The sequence below is a fragment of the Passer domesticus genome, chromosome 9, assembly GCF_036417665.1.
Source record: "Passer domesticus isolate bPasDom1 chromosome 9, bPasDom1.hap1, whole genome shotgun sequence".
In the NCBI taxonomy this organism is placed as follows: domain Eukaryota; kingdom Metazoa; phylum Chordata; class Aves; order Passeriformes; family Passeridae; genus Passer; species Passer domesticus.
The window spans coordinates 32,831,982-32,851,193 of NC_087482.1; the positions used below are offsets into that span (position 1 = coordinate 32,831,982).

Consider the following 19,212-nt stretch of genomic DNA (forward strand, 5'->3'; position numbering starts at 1 on the left):
CTCCAGGCAAGTGTCTTGTAAACAGCCTAAATGCGAATTTGAATAAATTGAAATATAGACTAAGTGTGTAACAATTCTATTTTTAGATGACAGCTTTTGGAGCATTCCTTCATAAAGGGTCCTTCTGCAGGAATTATTTTAATTTGCTGGATTTGCTGGTTGTGGGCGTTTCTCTGGTATCATTTGGGATTCAGTAAGTACTACACTTACAATATGAATGGTTTATTTTTGCTCTGGGGTTTCACACTGAAATCAGTGCTCCAGCTCCTTTTGTTCCCCCACGGTGTGTGGGTGTGCAGTGCCAGTGCTCAGGGATGGGCTGGCTTTTCATGGGGAGTGTTGTAATTCATTACTAATATGGGTTGGAAACAAATTACTACTTCCCACAATTACCAGGAGAGCAAGGAGGAGCCCCATGACATTGGTATTGGTACAGCAGGGATTTCCTGGGGTTGCAGGAGGTTTAAATCACTTCTCTTGAGCCATTGTCACACCTGTAATCTGATTTTATGGGCTTGGTCTTTCAGTGTTGACCTTTAAGGATATGGAACTAGACTGTTTGAGGGGGGAGAAGTTGTACCGTACTCAGGACAGAAAGTGGTAGTGGAGAGGATTTTTTTAAATTTTGTTTGGTCAGACTAAACAGTAAAAGAATCTAGATGTACTTCTTGATTCATTGGGGGTTTTTCCATATTAAAAATAATCTGTGAAAGCCTTAGTGACTCAAAGGGAGCAGGGCAGGGTGTCAGGCAGCTGCTCCCCACTCTGAACCCTGCTGGTACCAGACCTCCTACTGCACAAACTTTCAATTTCAGAGGGTGTTCCTTAAAACACTCTGCACTCTTATTTCTTCAAAATGCAGTCCTAGCCACTTAAACACAGAGAATCAAAGGCATTTGAGATCTTTTGATCTCAGGTTAGTTGGAAATTGGAGGATTCATTGGTCTACAGGGTTTATACTGTGTCTTCAAAAGAGCTTGTCAACACTGGAAAATACTATGGGGAATATTTTGCTCCATTGTGGTCTTAGACGAGCTTCTAAGCTATTAATTCCAAATTTGCTCCAGAAATCAAAATAATTCTTATGTTATTTATGAGACAGAGACTATCTTCTAATAATAAAGAACCCCTTGTATACATATCTTGAGAGTTCTAGCTGGAGGGCTTTTTTTTCAAGTTTCCCATTTCAGAAATTTGCAAGGATATTGTTATTCTGTAATGCAATCAGTTACCTTAACAGTAACAGTATGATTTTTTTTTTCCTTCTAGATCAAGTGCTATCTCAGTTGTGAAGATTCTCAGAGTTTTAAGAGTCTTGAGGCCTCTAAGGGCAATAAACAGAGCAAAAGGACTTAAGGTGTTTATTTTTATTTTTTAAGTTATATTTATGGTGGCCTGATCCTTCAGTCCTGCCTCAGGTTAAAAATTCTTTCTCAAGAGAAATTGTCTGCAGAAGTCCACAGAACAAGAAATCACTTATTGATTCTCAAACATGTCTGGTGTTAGCCAGCCCAGGCTCTGCCCACAGTTACTGCAGTTTGTGTGTGGAGGAGCTGCCACTGAGAGCAGATTTGGGCTGCAATGAGCCAATCTGTCAGTGCATTTCAGTTGTTTATCCATAGTGCCTATGTAATTTCTAGTCAGTTGATTTTGATGGGTCTGTGTCAACAGACTTACAGACAAATTTAGAAAACAAGTCAAATTACAGTGTTAGGTATAATGCTGGCAACAGAAAAATAGTAATTTTAAAAAAGAATGCAGAAATTACTTTTATGATATATAGTTTGTGATAAATTGCATTGAAGCCTATTTTTTTTCTTCTTTTCCAGCACGTTGTTCAATGTGTCTTTGTGGCTATTAGAACTATTGGTAATATCATGATTGTTACAACTCTGCTGCAATTCATGTTTGCTTGTATTGGGGTGCAGCTGTTTAAGGTAAGACACTCTCAGAACTTACAGTCCATCAAGAAAAGAAAAGCTGAATTGAATTCTTGATGCTTTGCTGCTGGGACTGGGCTGGTCCCATCTTGAACCAATCGTAGCATAAAAGCATTTATTTTGCATATTCTGCATTTTGTCATTGCTTTTTGTTTTTATGTGTAGGGAAAATTCTACAAGTGCACTGATGAGGCCAAACAGAACCCCGAGGAATGCCGGTGAGGAGATCTTTGGTCTAAGAATGTTCCTCATTTTGTTCTGAATAACAAACTGTGCGTGGGCAGGCATTGTGCATGGGTCAGGCTGTTTAGGGTTGTGTCAATTGGAATTGCCATCTTAATCCCACCAGAAAACACAGGAAATAAACTAATCCTGAGGAGGCAATGTAAGAAACTTTGAGTAGAGCATTGAGTCATCCAGTTCAGCATTTCACTAATGGCAGTTTCTTTCCCACAGAGGGATTTACATCGTTTATAAGGACGGAGATGTCGATAGTCCCATGGTCAAAGAGAGAGTCTGGCAAAACAGTGATTTCAACTTTGATAATGTCCTGTCTGCTATGATGGCCCTTTTCACAGTCTCCACCTTTGAAGGCTGGCCAGCGTGAGTGTTTGCACAGCGCTGTTTCCAGAGTTTCATTTTCCAGAACAATTTACTGTCATTTACCAGATATTTTTGGGCAGTAAAGCAGTTTTAAGTGGTGGTGTAAAAAGGGAGGAAATAAAGAAACTTATTATCCTGAATCTGGGCACTTATCCCATATTTCAGGAAAAATAATAAAAGATGAACTTTTTAATATTGTTTGATTCCCAGTCTTGCTACATTTGCTATAAGGATCTTCTCCTCAGCTCTAATGGAAGTAACAATTCCAGATGCCTATCCACCAATGGCCCTTAAATAAGGCTAATTGGAAGGTTTTAGGCCTTCAAGTAAACCTTTTACTAAAAAATGAGACAGCAGTACACTCATAGAAAAATCTAGAAAGTGCTAACTGCCACTCACTATTTCCCTAAATGAGAAAATTTTATTTGGGGAAATAAATAAATTAATTAAAAATGTAAAAGTTGGGTCATTAACTTAATGCTTTCAGACAAAAAAGAATATAACAAAGTGTGCTGTGATTCTTCTGGTTTCTGTATTCTTGCAAGCACTATCAGAAAATATAAGAAGATATCAGTGAACATCAGACCATTTCTGAAACCTACCCTCTGAGTCTGCATGTTTTACTATTTTCTCATTTTAATGGTAATAAAGATAAAATTTTGGTTTTTTTTCAGGCTGCTATACAAAGCTATTGATTCAAATGGCGAGAATGTAGGACCTGTATACAACTATAGAGTGGAGATCTCCATCTTCTTCATCATCTATATCATCATTATTGCTTTCTTTATGATGAACATATTTGTTGGTTTTGTGATTGTTACATTCCAAGAACAGGGAGAACAAGAGTACAAGAACTGTGAGCTGGACAAAAATCAGGTTAAAATAAATAATGAATTCTTAAGTTTTGAAAGTAACCTTTTTTGTTTATGCATGAAGAGCTTCCTTTCTGCTTTGGGGCAGAAGAGGGCACCAAACACATAGCTCAGTATTTATTAAATTTTTTGCTATCTGGGTATTTATTTAACTGGGTGTTCAGGTTGTTGTACCTTTCTGTGAGCCCAACCCATCAGTGTTTTTGTTATGAAAGGTCTCCACTAAGCTTATTGGCTTACTAGCATCTTGCTTTTTTGGTGTCCCATTAATAAGAATACAGCCAGGTTATCCTGAGGCAGAGATAGGTTTTACGCTAAGAACTGGAAAATAATTTTGTGTTCCAAATAATCTGAAAGTGTCCAAAGTTCAAGTTTTGAAAATGTTCCACTTATCAGTCCCATTTATTTAGAAATTCGCTGTGGCTATTCAGATTAAAATTACAAAAATCTCTCCCCATTTACTGTTTAATCCTTTGACTGAGAAACTCATAAGTGAAATTTTTTTGGATATTTTTGGCTGATTTAATTTAAAGAAAACCAAGCATGAGATTGTAGCAAGGATTCTTTCTGCAGCATGAGCCCTGTTAGTCAGGCCCTGTAAGAAATCATTCAGAGACAAGTAGCCCTGAAGATTTTAGGCACTGATAGATTATGAGATGAATCCATGATGTTCCTACATATGTGATTTTTCTTGGCAATTTAACTGAGTTATTAGAAGTAACACCTCCTCAGTATTTATTTTGCTAGGTTTTTATGCTAGGCAGGCCCATTGGTGGTTGACAAGGGAGTAAAGACAAAATATGGTTTAGAGATGGCGTAATAGTCCTGCTATGTACTATATCCATACATACTATAATTTATTAGTGTATAAAGGCAAAACCCTCCAGAATGTCCATGAACATTATTGGATTTTTGCATGTGGATATGGTTAGATACAGTTATAAATAATCGAGTAAGGATTGGTGAGCTCCTTCTCCACTTTATTAATACTTAATAATAAAAGGTCCTAAATCAAGTAGACAGACAGGTTTTGAGAGTTACATTTAACAGTTTTCACTTAATGATTGTATTCCCAGTTGATGATCTGCTGGGTTATGTCTGACAGTTGTTGCTGTGTTTGCCTTTCAGCGGCAGTGTGTAGAGTACGCCCTGAAGGCACGTCCTCTCCGCAGATATATTCCAAAAAATCCTTACCAGTACAAGTTCTGGTATGTGGTGAATTCTACTGGATTTGAATACATCATGTTTGTCCTCATCATGCTGAACACCCTTTGCTTGGCTATGCAGGTAGGAAAAGCAGGAGCTCTCCTGAAGCTGTTGACATAAATTGAGGGGAAGGATATGGGTGCTATAATGACTTTAAATCATGGCAACCTGTATTTTTTTATGAAGTAGAATTTTAGAGAAAGCACTTCTGATCACAATACTTTTCTGTGACATGTTCTAGTTGTCTCTTTCTTTCCCTAATATTTCAGATTTTGTTAAGGAAAAGCATTGTTTGAATTCAGTTTACAAAATCATTCTGCTTTTTTCAGTATAGTTGCATACACTGTCCTCTTAAAAATATGCCTCCTACACACTGTGTTATTTTGTGACTACCATACTTCAGGCTTTCTAAGCAGGTGTGACACAAGCCGGTGTAATTTTAAAACCTTGCATATAAAACGTGGGAAAATGTTGTTATCTAATACTCCTCTTTTGAGAGAACAAGTTTCTCTCTGGAGATTCCCTTAGGATGTTGAGGAATGACATTTTTGTTCTTCTCATTGCCTAAACAGGATAGATTTAAACAGTTCCATGCTTGACCAGGAAAACTCAGCTAATCTTCACAAATTTTTAGAAAATGTTTTCCTAAGCTGCATTTTTTGTCAACTTTGTCAACTTAGGCTGCCTTGCTCTCACTTCACACTTTGAAGCCTTCACTTTTGTAAGTGTTTTATTTTTCATTCACAGCACTACGGACAGTCTAAGCTATTTAATGATGCCATGGACATTATGAATATGGTTTTCACAGGAGTGTTCACTGTTGAAATGGTTTTGAAACTGATTGCATTCAAACCCAAGGTAAGTTTAAGATATACTTTAATTAGGTCATCACCAAAGGAATTAAGTATGATGAATTTCACACTTGTTGCATATTATTCAAAGAACAAAAAGAACCAATGTTTCCCACCTTTATCTATCAGAGAAATTATAATAGAAATGTAACACCAGGAAATGAAATGCAGATATCAGAAAAGAGTCTAACGAAGTGGTTGATGAGATCTGGAATGTTTTGAGGTAATAAAAATGTCCCTTTCTAAATCAGATAAATAATTTCCTGTTAGAAGCATTACCACATCTCCTGTTCTGGGTACTACATTCATTACTTGACACTAATTTAATCTCCAGTAAAGACCTATATTCAGTATAATTTCCCATTCTAAAATGCAAAATAATTTCTTTGCTTTATAAAATACAGCCAAGTATTACAAACATACACATAAATAATTTACATATGCAATAGCCTTTTTAGATTTTTATGTTCTCAGTTATATATACATAATATTTGGTAGAAGGCCCCACACTGAGTGGTTGATTCCTTGTTTTAAAGGGACACTGTCAATATGAATGATGCAGGCACACTTTCAAGACTAGATTTGCAAGAGAAACTGGTAACTATAATTGAAAAAAAGATAAAACTATCCTGTGGCAGCTAATGCAGCCTTTTTGTTCAGTTCTCGTAATGCATTTATGAAATGCAGAAGTTAATGATGAACAAACAGACTAAATTTGTTTTTAATACAATGAAATTAATGTTTATTCTGGGCTATGTAAATGAGTAAAACGTGTTCACTTGCTACACTTGGAATTTAAAAAAAACCTGATGAGCCTTTTGAGGTTTACTGCTCTCACCATCCAAGCCTGGTACTTTTTCTTTCCCACTGCCCTTTTTTCAAAGCAGCCAGGATATGTGCCCAGGGGCTGGCAGAGCTGTGCCCTGTGCTGGTGTGAAGCAGCCCTGGCTCTGTGCAGCCCCGTCCCTGCTCTGAGCTGGGCAGTTCTGTGCTCCCAGCACAGGCTGCAGCAGCTGGACAGCAGCTTTCCAGACTTTCAAAACTATTTATTCAGCTTGTATTCAGTACTGAGCTTAGCCGTACAGCCTGAGCTACTTGGTTGAAAGCCAGCTTTATTTGCCTGCAGAAGTGAGGGGATGATCCATCTCTTGAGATCTGGTGTTGAGATGTGAACTGTGGAGTTCGGGGTGAATGTTTACCCGCTCTCCCGTGGTCTCGCTCTGCACTGTCCAGTCCATTGTACATTTCTAATGAATTTATTTGTATTTTTGTGTCAGCTCTCTTATTTGAATGCTAAGGGTTTCACATTAAAAATAGCACAATATGAGGCCCCAGAGGAGGCAGTCAGCTGTGTGGACCACAGTGTCATGAGTATGCTGGTTGTGTTTCCTGATCTGTATTTCCTGTTCTATATCCTTGTTTTGCACAGAGGACTTTGCTGCATTTTATCATCTGCTTTTTGAAAGAAGATTGTGAATCCTTGTATGGTTCTCCATGCACTTGTGACTGTAGTCAGAAATAGCAGCTAATGCCAAACACAGTGGTCTGATCATGAGTGTACAAATCACAGTGCTCCATTTGTACTGTGGGCTTCCTACTTGTTAGCAAATGCAATGTGTTAAAACTGGTCTCTAAGACTCTGTACAATTTGAGCTTTAATTCTGTTTCAACATGCTTTCTATCTGACTGGATGCTTTCACTGTGAGACATCCCTGGATCTGAACCCTGAGAGTTTGAAGGGCAGACTGCCAGTGGAAGGGTCTCCTTTCCTGAATTTTGGTCCCCCATAGGTGCAGAACACCTTAAACTTTTTAATTAGCAGGACAAAGTTTAAAGACCATGATGATAATCAGACTTTTGGAAGAGACTAATGAGCAGGAAGGAAATAAAGCTTATTTAAGGTTGTTCCTGTTATTCTTTGGAGATTGTGACCTTTTAAATTATCAGATACTCTTTAACAAAACCTATTGGAAACATATATTACATAGTTCATTAATAATCAAAAATCAGATAGCAGCCTTAAGCAGAATTTTAATGTCTTTAATCTAAATTTCAAAATAGATGCATGTTTAAAACAACAATTCATTGCTTTAACTCATATTAAAGTTTAATAATAGTAGGAACAATCTGAACCCAAATTTAATGCTTTGCTTTAGGGTCCATGAGGAAAGATTGATAAATTTCTTCTATGTCTGTGTCACTGGTGGGTGGGTCTCTTAGGCTAGTCAGAGACAGAATAAAGTTTTATTTATTAATTTTGTGCCTTTAAAAGTTATTTCAAAGATCTTCAAAGCATCAAATAAAAACTCCATTTAACTCTGTAAAAGTAAGAATAGGTAAAAACCTGTTAGTTTTTATCTTATCTGCTTGACAGTGTCCCCTTAATATGCAGACAAAAGTCCTGTGGAAACGGTGATCTTTTGGTTTTGCTGGTCATATAAACTTAGGGCTACTATAAATTATTGATGCTCTTCTTATGATATTGTGTTATGTAAAACCAAGGCACTGCAGACTGCCTTGCAGTTCTGAAATACAAAAAACCTGGAGAAGTGCTATAGTAAAGGTGAGGCTGAGTGTCTGGCACACTTGACTGGGAGATTGGATCACACAAGGCTTTGCAGAATGAGGCCCTAAATTTTCCAAGAGAGCACTAAAAGAACTAAAATATTTATGTGGTAGATATATGGAAACATATTTTGTTGCTAATTCTCTATGCCTACCTATTCCCCAGGATTTGTGATTTTGTCCTTTGGCATTTTTCAATGAGCAAATTTTTCATAATATAAGCTAAAAGAACAGGTCTTTTTTGTCACATTTGCTAAAATCTATTACTCAGCATGGTTCAGTGCCGTTCAAAACAAAATACAGCAATGGAATTAAAAATAATCCATCACATATACCGTATGTACAGCCTCCTGGTAGCCAGTTGTTGCTTAAACTTGTAATGATTTTCCATGTCGTTTTACATCAGATTTTTGTAAGAAAAAAGGAAAGATGGCTAGTAAGTGAATTGATCTTGGGTCCTTGCAGTGGTGAAAACAACTTATTTGCATGATGTTTATTTGCTGTGACTTGTCCATTCCTCCCTTTTCCAAAACCATCTTTATTTTCTCTTAGTTTTTTGTTTATTTGTATGCTTTTGCTTTACATATTAGTTTGAACAATATTTGTCTATACTGATGGAAAAGGTTTCATAAAATAAAGAAATAAATGTGTAAATTATTTTAGCTGTAAAGTGTTTTAGCTGTATTGAATCAAAACGTGATTTTTTTATTTCAGTGCTTCATCTTGTAGCATGTCTAGTAAAGTAACTTTTTCTATAGCTGAAGTTATCCTTTATTTGGAGGACCTCTTTTGGTTTCCATTGTAGAGGAAGATGAATAGTACAGCTCAGGATCGTGCTGATTATGTGTTTGCTGTTTGCCAATAGTCTCTTATTTTGTATATATGGATAAAAATATTGCTATTCTAAAATCAAGGCAGAAATTTAGAAATAAGGAATGTGAATGATCAGGAAGAACACTGTGAGAGCAGCTCCCTTTCTTTGGCTGGCAGCTGCTAATCTCATTAGGATTATAAATTTCGGTATTGTTGGGGTGCTTCAGTGTGATTCTTAGTAAAGCTTTGGGAAAGGCTTGTTCCCATGAGCAGGAAGAGTAAGGAAGGAGCAGCAGGGAATTGTGCAAGAGCTCTTTGGAGTGGAGGCATTTCTTCAGGAGGCCAAATCCAAGAGCACTGGCTTTTGCCCCGAAACTGGAATTGAAGGTTGATCCCAAGAACCAGAGAAATGCAAAGGGCTGTAGAGGTAACAGCACTCTGATATATTTTCTTCTTTCAGCCCCTTCCTTAGACAAAGGAATGGTGGTAGCAATTTGTGTTTTAAAAGAGTAGCATTAGAAACATAATGAGCCTTTCCTTATCCTGCTTCCTCTCCAAGAGTGTGGAGCTGTTGTCTACTGTAGCAGCTCTCTCATAGTCTCCAAGAGGAAATTTCCATTCAAAATAAGCCTTTCTTCAATTATTAATGTACTCAGGTGCATTACTTTAAACTGTGAAATTACCAGAAATTCTAACAGTTTAAAATCTTGAGAAAAATATCAGTCCAATTCTAAAATCGGTTTTGGAACCGATTTTTCTTTTCTGTGCTAACAACTCATGTAATAACTTAAACTACTCAGCTAAAACATTACCTTAGAGCAAACAGTGTAATAAAAAGAGTAACTAGATATAAGGTTACATTAGCACGTTTGTAATTTTAAACTTCTTGCTAAATGTATTATTTTAGAGCTTCAATAGTGGCTGAAAAGTTAGTGTTTAAAATTAATTACCAAGAATACGTGTACAAAATATACATTCCAGCCTTTCTCATGTAATGCACTTTCCTTAGTCAAGGTAGACTGATACTTTAATGTATCTGAATGAGGTAAAGGGCAAGTTCAGTAAAATTTTTTGCAGTTTTGGATTTCTATAATAACTAGGAAAAAGCCACATATTGCAGAAACCTCTCGTCTCCATATTTATCTTAACTATTGTAATAGATCTTGATTTGTTCCACACTGGAACCTACCTGGAGGCTTCTTCTGAAGTACCTCTTTGCTCAAACATGCTGTTTTATGGCCACAGTCAGCTAATTGCATTATAGACCTTTATAACCCTTTGCAGCCATCTCCCAGGAACACACATGTGGGGAATGTATTTAAAGGCATAAAACATCAGAAGGGTGATGAAGCAATTGATGAAAATGAGTTTTCAGATGCTGGATTGGCTGCACCAACCAAAAGCATTAAGAAATTATTCAGGTTGCTGTGGTTCACTGGCTTCACTGGCTACAGAATCACCCTCTGACTGCAAATGTGGGATGAGTTCCTATATTAGACCTAGTTTATGAATAGAAGATTAAGTCAGTTCTCTAATCTTTATGCACAGTTTCACATTAATAATTGTGCATGTTTAGCCAGTGATGAGATGTGACCCTTTGAATATTTTTACCAACTTAGATAAGACTATCACAACATCCTCGATGATAAGGAGGTTTCAATTGGCTTGGTCTTGCAGATATATAATGAAAGGGGACTTGTTGTCCTCATTAGGGTATATATGTTAGAATTTTTCAGCCTTACTAGAAGCCCAAAACCAATTTTGGATGATGGCTTGCTTGCCAACATCATGCTTATCTGGTGGTGTGTTCTGCATGTGTAGAGTGTGTGTGTGTCTGTGTGTGTGTCTGTACATGTATATATATAACTATATATATACACACACATGCACATTTATGTTGCTTTTCCTTCAGTAGGCAATATTGTTTGGTTTTGTTTTGTTTTCTCATTAGACCACAGGTTTTGTTTAACTAATTTCTGTTTATGCAAAACTAAACAGAAGTATGCAAATATTTGACATTTCATGTGTAATCACAAACGTTTGCACCCTGCCTGCTCTGTTCAGGGCTATTTTAGTGATGCCTGGAATACGTTTGACTCCCTCATCGTTATTGGCAGCATAGTAGACGTCGTTCTCAGTGAAGCTGATGTGAGTATATCCCAGCTTACTTTCCCCAGTCCCTACTTCTCTTTCTCTGTCTCCCCACTATTTCCATCATCTGGACAAGTCACAGATTTTGATCTGATGTTTCTAAAGTTTTGAGTACAGACCAGTCATAGGTCAATTATGTTGATATGGGAAATAAATAGCCTTTTTTTTCTACCAATCTTTTTTAGCTATGAAAGGGAAAGTTTAGATTGTATAGTGGTACATCAGAGAAGCCTAGAGTGTTTCTGTGTTATAACACTGTCCTTTTCTTCTCTTTTTCTGTTTGTGTTTTTCTCTTGCTCTCTTTCTGCTGAATGCTTGTCCTAACAGCACTATTTCACTGATGCATGGAACACTTTTGATGCCTTAATTGTTGTTGGTAGCGTCGTTGATATTGCTATAACAGAAGTTAATGTAAGTAGCAACTGTTCATGCACTAAAAAGTAATTGCTGTCATCAAGAATACAGAAAATGTAAACTTAATCCCAAAAAAGTCCTTTTTTATAAACGTATGTTTAAGCCTGGAATCAAAGACCAAAGATGTTTGTACAAGCTGCTGTTATTTATTTATATACTTATATAGTTGCACAGAGCACAATGAGACAATAAAAAATGTTTTTATATATATGCACAGAAAATATTTTAAAAAAAGGATTTAAGCTTATGTAACTACCTTTCTTGAAGCCCCTTGCTTTTTGTAGGTAACTTGACCAAGATAATCCAAGATTCTGTAAGTTTTTAGTGCCTTGGTTTAACAAATGATTACTTTTTCTGTGAGAGGTTTGGGTTTGGAGGCCATTCATATCTCATGAGGTTGCAGAAGAAGGCCACATAGAAAGTCAGGCTTTCCATGCTGTGGAAAATAGAACGTTTCTTTTTTCCCAGTCCTTTTTCCTTTCATATCCTGCAGTAAGTGCTTGGAAGTTTGAATTACTCTTAAATACTTGGAGAACTCCATCATTTACTAGAATTTTGTCAGATGGCCATTGCACATAATAGGTTTGGGCAACAGATTCACCTTGGAGTTGCTTCCTGGTCTTGTGATAAACTATGAGAATCTCATGACTGACTGACTTTTTGGAAAGAAAATGGAGGAGTGATGAGAGTACATGGGAGCAGGGGAACTTTATCCTGACCTTTAGATTTCAGACTGATTTTTCTCAGTTCTTTGGGGGTGGATCTTTCTGTGAACTGAAGGAACTTGAGCTGACAGGGAGGGTCAGTCAGCCCAGAACTGCAGTGTCCCTTGGAGACTTTTCTTTAAGCATAATTATTCTTCATGGAGTCCATTTGTAAAAGCTGCCTCTGATTTATTTTGATTGGGTTTTTTTCCCCTGTTTTGTTTACTTTATTTCCCCAGAGAAGTTTTGCATTTAGACTCACAGCTCAAGTATTTGTAATTTACCCACGATTTCCATTCATAATAGTACTGGTGTAGGTGAGCACAGTATTTGAGGAGAATAAAAAGTAAAAAGAATAGCTTTCCCTCATAACTGCAAAAGGTATTTAGTTGTGAAGAGGTTGAGGGATAGCCCAGAGGTGCTTCCATGACCAAAGCTGTGTTCAGCAGTGTGTGGGCTGTGTTCATTGGGCAGCTTTCCTTGTAACTCTAACTGAGCTGTCAGCTGTGAAGAACACTGGGATTCAGCAATTCTCACAGCTGTCTTGAAAATATTCTGGAGACTAAGTAATGATGTCCAAGATAAGTACACACCACAGTCAACAACCAGCACTGCCATTTCTTAGTTTTCGTGTTATTCTCACAAGAGAAAAAATGCTCATCTTCAATTTCTTTTACTTTTGCACAGCAGACTCTCTGTGTACTAAGCTTTGTCTGTTTCTGGTCTTGCCACTTTTCTGTGCTTTGTTTGTGCAAGTCAAGAATGTATTATGGTTTCTATATATTTCTGGCCTTGATTTCCCATTTTCAACATGAAACATTTAATGTTGCAGAGTGTCCAGGGAAATTTCTTAGATTTTTATTTTTATTGTTTTGATTCTACTGAGCTATTCCTACTTGAGTAGTTTAGTGTAAATTTCTGTCATCCAAATCCAGTATTTCAGAATCTTTTTCTCAGTATTTTTCCAGCATTCTGAATTGTGCCATTCGACCTGTACTTGTTATCTAAGGCTGGCAGTGATCCTGGGAAAGCTACATCACTGCTGGGATGCTAACAAGACTTAGTTTTCAATGGGATTTCAAGCATGATTGAAACAGCACTGTGAAAATTCCCAGTATAGAAACTCCTTAAGCTGAGGAAGCTCAGCCTTGTCTGCGCAGGGTAAATCACCAGCACTGACAGAAAATCAGATCCTGTCACAGTTCTAATGGCAGGGGCAGAACCATCTAGATTGAGCAGTGCAAGGCAGACATGGGTGTGAATATTTCATGTCCTCAGTGAGAGCTGAACATTGCTGGGGGATCACAGATGGGATTGCCCTGTGCTGTGGAAACAGCTCAGCATCATCCTGACAGTGCACCTGGGGAGGTTTAGATCCTGTGCAAAGGCCAGTGAGCCCTTTCAGCCCATAAGAAGTTTGCATCTGACCCAGTTTTTACAGGAGAAAGGATTGGACTGTCTAGGTACACACTGCCTCGATTTCACTTTTAAATACTGGAAAATAAATGTCATCTCTTTTATTTTGTTAATTTTTTTAACCTTTTATAAGAATATATATGCTTCCCTGAGGCTGATTCTTCTGATCCAGTAACCTCCCATTCTCACATAATCTGGGAAATTATTATGGTTTGAATATTTTTGGTGCCTGTGGAATTCAGTCTTTAATGTATTAAGCAATTTACAGGATTGCTCAGCATTCCTAAGGACTGGATCAGTGACCAACTCAAGAAATGAATCACCTCAGAGCAACATATATTTTGGAAATAAAATATTATCTGTGATTATCTTTTTAATTTTCATTTAATATCCCTTCCTTCATCCTCCTTCTTTTACGAACCTAATTGGTTTTCATGTTCATTTTATTTTTAGAAATTATTAGAGGCAAGTATATATAAGTAAATATACATGTGGTATAGCAATAAAAAAATTAAAATCACTACTAAAACCTATATAATTACTTCTGTGTTTTGTGGCCTTTTGTTTTCAGAAACTTTCACATGTCATGCAGGATCTTGTGTGGTCATAGAAATGGCTATTTTTCAATTACATATGCAGAGTAATGATTGGCAGGCACAAAGTGTGGTCAGTCCAGTCTGGGAGAGGGATGTATAAAAGTTATGATAATGAGAGAGAAATAAATTGGAAATAAAATATGAATGAATAAGTTGTTAAAAGTAAATAACATACATGTTGGAATTTCGCCTGACTGCATAAAAATGATCTTATTTGTCAGCTCAGAAGCCATTTGGATGACCAACACTGAATGACTTAGAAGCATGATCACTTTGTTGCAGTAGTGTTTGTGAAAGTTTTAATTCACATTTTTAAAGTTTCTTTTGCTGTTCATGTGCTGCCAAAATGTTGAGAAAATAATGAAGAGTTGCCTTTCTTCATCTTTTATATAAATTATTAATGCCATCTTTATAGGACTGATTTTATTCTTGACATTAAAAAACCCTTCAGGTTTTTTGCTGAAATAGGACTTAAAGGAACAGCATTTATGTCTTCCTCCTGAGCCCCTCAGGAAAACCCACCTGTCTTGAATCTTGATCTTGTGCTTGTGTGGAGGAGTGGAGTAAAGCCCCATGTCTGCCTCCTGTAAGAGATTCAGGATTCAGCTTTGAACAAGAGCAGTCCAATTTTGTTTGAGTGCCACTTTTGCACCCCTATCATATGTTAGAACTTGGGTGTTGGTGCTAGTAATTTCTAGCTTTGGATACTGTTGATATATTTTGTAAATTTTGCAAGCATTTCTCTTTAGGTTTAAGGGTAGCTCAGAAAAATATGTTCTCATACAGCTTTGCTTTCATTAGTGTGAAGTGTTAATGCAATATCAAACCTCTGCAGTGTTGTAATATCTAATTTGGAGCTAGAAATATTTTTTATTAGTTATCATATAATAACATTCATTGTGACTTTAGAACTCAAATATACATTCTACAGGGGAAGAGGCATTTATAAAAATATTTTCAGGGGTTTCTCACATTGACTCAAAATTTTAATTAGTTGATGTCTATGGGCATTTGGTTCATGTTGAACAGGGAATATGGAGAGCACAGATAAGGCCACAAAGAAAATTTCTTGCTCACATCTGAATTGCAGTAACTATTCCCTGAACAAATTGTGTGTGTTTTTGCACATGGACTCACAGCACACATTTCTGGAGATATTTTGGCAACCTGAATGTTTTGCTATGAGTGCTATTTTCATCACATGTGTTTGTCATTCAGACTCTTCCTTCTTTAGTTATGTTGATGAGGACATAGTCATCATGTGTCATTTGTTCTGACATACGCTTGGACCCTTTGGCACAATATGTAAAAAAGAAGCTTTTGACCAGCACCATTTACTAACATCACTGGTTTTCACCGTGTTTATTTTTTTTGTTTAAGCACAGAGTTTGCTTCCAAGGCATGATCCAATCTGTTTCACACTGTTCACAGTTTGACACCGAAGTTCTTTTTAGTCAGGATGTTTATTTTTAACATTTGTTGCAAACATTTGTGTAACAAGGAGTTCCTGTTCAAGAAATGTGCTAAATTTTTCATAAGCAGCATTAGTACTTGACCAAAATTGGTAGCAGGTTGCAAACATTTTCATCAGTGAGTCAGAAATTTAGGTTGATCATTGGTTATAGTTTTTTGAGGATTCGGATTGTCTGAGGAAGAAAACTGTTGTGTTGCACTTCAATTAAGTAAAAAAGAAAAATCATATATCACTGCCTATTTGAAGTATTTAAGGATTGGCTCAAAATTAGATGGCTGTGGAGTGCTTTGCTGACCTGGGCTCTGAGTGTGGCTGGTCCATGCCTGACAGAACAGGCAGAGCCATGAGGGAGTGTCTGTGCTCCTTCCCCTCACTGCAGGGTGTCTGTCAGCCAAGCAGGGAAAGCAGAAACTGTCATTTATTCCAGCTGTGACCATTGCAGCAGACAGAAGCACACCTGCCATCTTAGAAATCACAGTCCCAGTTTTTGGGGGACAAAAGAATCCTAGTAATGACCAGCAAGTCCCAAAGAGTTTGGGACCAAGCAGCATTGGAATGATTGATGGAAAATGAGGGGAAAGAGGAGGCTGGAGGTAGATTGTCTGACCACAGGTAATTTTATTTACCTTCTTGTCAGCAGATACCATCCCTCTGCTCAGCCTGTCCCCCTCAGTCCCTAGTCTCTTCTAATACTTCCCTACAGGTACAAAACCAAAATGTGCCACCCTCTTATGTGTGTGTGTGCACAAGATGTCACTGGTGCTGCAAATCAGGCTGTGTGCTTGGGGACTGTCTGGTTTTCCCTTATCTGTGGGAAGCAGACACTGTTTTTGTCAGTCTGTCTGCTACTGTTGCTGAAGATTGTCTTATCTTTATCTCAGTTTCCCAGATCTGAGCATTGCTTCATGCTGGATGGACACACGTAACCATTAACTAACTTTGTCTCCCAGATGAGCATTTCCTTTATAAATAAGTATGAATAATGTTGTTTTTTATTCTTTTTTTGGTGATATATCACTACACTAGCTTCATTAAAATTGCTATTAGTAAAATAAACTAAGGTGCTGTATTATCAGAGGTAAATGCCAGAGAGGGTAAAAAATTAGATGCACCCTATAATGTCAAACCCAAAACACTTGCCCAGTGGTGAATACTTTAAGCTTCAGCAGGAAAAACTTCTCTTGTATCAGGAGTTCATGCTCTTACTTTGTTTCTAGATTTATCTTCCCTTTGGCATTATTGTACAATTTGCTTTTTGTGAACAGAATGTTTTTATTTTTCATCACTGGCCTGCACTTTCCAGTGTCCATAATTTGTAATCCCCTGGATATGACATCCCAACACTCCCCAGCAGCATCAGATCAGCCATCAGAACCAGGCAATTAGGATTTGTTAGTCCAAAGAAGATGAGGAAGAGGGATTTGTGAGGAGGGTGTGCATTGGGCAGTCCTGGGCATATTCCACTGTGCAAACACAAATCCCTTCAGTGACCTCCTGACAAAAAATAAAATGAGGGATTATTATTCCAGAGCAACTCCAGCAGAACTGGTCACATGGTTTGGGTAATCTGACCTCTGCATTTTTAAAAGTGAGAATTAAGTAATTGCTAAGAGGTTAAGTGTGGAAAACATCGTTTTTACTGGCTTTTCCTTTTGAGATTTTTTTTGTTCATAACCAATTCATAATGCAAACTCATTAATTTTGCATTTGGAAAAGTGATTAATAAAACATGAAGGACCAAAGTATCCTTTTTCTGGTGTTATCTATCCCATTATATATTGCCATCCTAATACTGATGCTAACTTATTTGGGGTCCCATCCTGCTCCCATAAAACACAGTGGGAAAATGCCAACTCCAAAATTTTATTTCATTTTTTTTGGTGTCAGTTTGTGATGATACTGTAATTTAATCTGATCTGTATCTGTCAAATACTATGTTCAGTTTTTGATCATACAAAATACCAAAGCAAATTAAGTAATTTGCTCACTATTTAAGACAGTATCAAGCTCAACCTGAGTCAGTCACCAGAGATTAATATGACATTTCAGGCTTCATCTGCAGAAGGTGTAATTAAACCCTTTTTCTTTAAAGCTTCAGATCAAAATTATTTTTTTTCTGTGCTAAAAAGTCAGTAGCAGTGTGGGTTTGTGTGCACTGGTGCAGGTTTGGGATTCATTTAGGTAGGCAGCTTTGCAAGATTGCTTCCATGATCTGTGATATTTTGACATTTATGGTGTTTGTAATAATGAAGTTTTCCTTGATTATATTTTGGTGATTTTATTTCAAATTGTTGAAATATACAGAGAATTTGTAATGAAGCAGTTGTCTTCCCTTAGCAGCAGATTTTCCATCTATTTTATATGAGTTCCTAGAAAGTTTAGATGTTACAGCCAGTTTTACAAATACTCTGCTTGTTTAATAAGGAGGTCTGGGTTTTTGTTAATTCAATGCATAAATTTAGTAATAATCCTTTATACAGTTAAAATTGCTTTGTTTCAGAATATATTGATATCCTGGCAGGGCAGTAATGCATCCATATATAAATTGCACATAGTTGAGCAAACCATTATTTTTACCTTATTTCCCCCTAGTGATGACTTTATAGTAAAGAAAAAAGTAATAAAGAACACAATTTGTATTTTAATAATGATCTGATTTTTTAAAAGTACTACCTCTTGTTGCTTTTCTTTACCATAATAAGTTTGCATAATATATTTTCAACAGAATCAGGGCCTTTCTTTTCCCTTCCTTCTCCTCAAGTTTTATCTAGAGTAGCAGCAGCCTGTGAGATTTGAGTAGGTGAAGTGTGGCACTGAGTGTGGCTGGAGCAGCTCTGGGGTGGCACTGTGCTCATTGCTGCTCTGAGTGACAGGAATTGTTGAAAGGTGCCTCTTTAAGAGGAGGATATTTTAGGCAAGAGGGTAAGACTCATCGCTGGGATCTAACATCCAGAATCCCATTTTTTCTAGTGCTATAAATGTTTTTAAACACACTCCAATTTTGGAAGAAGCTGCTGCGAGTTTGTCGTTGCACAAGCAAGCACAGAACGTTGGTCCTTTAAGCTTTGCTGCCTGCTCTGCAAAGTGTGTGACCATTCAGGCTCCCAGGAAAGCTTCTTCAAAAGCAGACAGAGAGAATAAAAGGAGAAAAGTGAGATGTTCCTGACAGCACGCAGAGTCTGGCTCTGTGAACAAGGACTTGGGTGCCTCTCTGCTCCCTGTAGCTCCTGAGGGCTGCACAGATCTGTTCCAAAAGGATCAATCAAATCCTGATCCCTTTCTCCATGCCTGATCCTGTTCCCTCAGCTCAGGTGTGGGGAGAGAGTTCAAGAGCTGCCTCCCATGCCTGGGGCAGGCTCAGCCCCCAGGATGTGGGGCTAGGAATGTTTTTGTGTCCCTTTGTCCTTGTTGGGCACTGCAACACCCAGAGCTCATCACTGAGTCACCTCCCGTGAGTTCACCTTGCTGTAAGGGAGCTCCTGGTGTGGTATCAAACACAATTACCTGATTCTGGTCAGATTCCAGTGATGGAGTCACTAATCTTCAAAAAAGAGCAGATCTTGAAAGGCTAGTTTGGCCCCAAAGCTTTGTTCCCGAGTTTTAGGTG

The 19,212-nt window shown here is 37.5% G+C and overlaps 1 protein-coding gene across 13 annotated transcripts in view; it reads left to right on the forward strand.

Annotated features, from left to right (window-relative positions):
- CACNA1D (calcium voltage-gated channel subunit alpha1 D) overlaps positions 1-19,212 on the forward strand; it is a 167,441-nt gene that overhangs the window by 114,590 nt on the left and 33,639 nt on the right. For 6 of the 13 annotated variants that reach the window (XM_064432540.1, XM_064432538.1, XM_064432542.1 and 3 more), the window contains 10 exons: positions 87-193; positions 1,270-1,357; positions 1,830-1,937; positions 2,106-2,158; positions 2,397-2,543; positions 3,218-3,419; positions 4,544-4,702; positions 5,369-5,479; positions 10,915-10,998; positions 11,329-11,412. In XM_064432540.1, coding sequence (XP_064288610.1) covers positions 87-193; positions 1,270-1,357; positions 1,830-1,937; positions 2,106-2,158; positions 2,397-2,543; positions 3,218-3,419; positions 4,544-4,702; positions 5,369-5,479; positions 10,915-10,998; positions 11,329-11,412 — 1,143 coding nt within the window. The remainder of the gene's footprint in view (positions 1-86; positions 194-1,269; positions 1,358-1,829; positions 1,938-2,105; positions 2,159-2,396; positions 2,544-3,217; positions 3,420-4,543; positions 4,703-5,368; positions 5,480-10,914; positions 10,999-11,328; positions 11,413-19,212) is intronic. The other 7 variants (XM_064432549.1, XM_064432550.1, XM_064432544.1 and 4 more) reach the window with 3 other exon arrangements.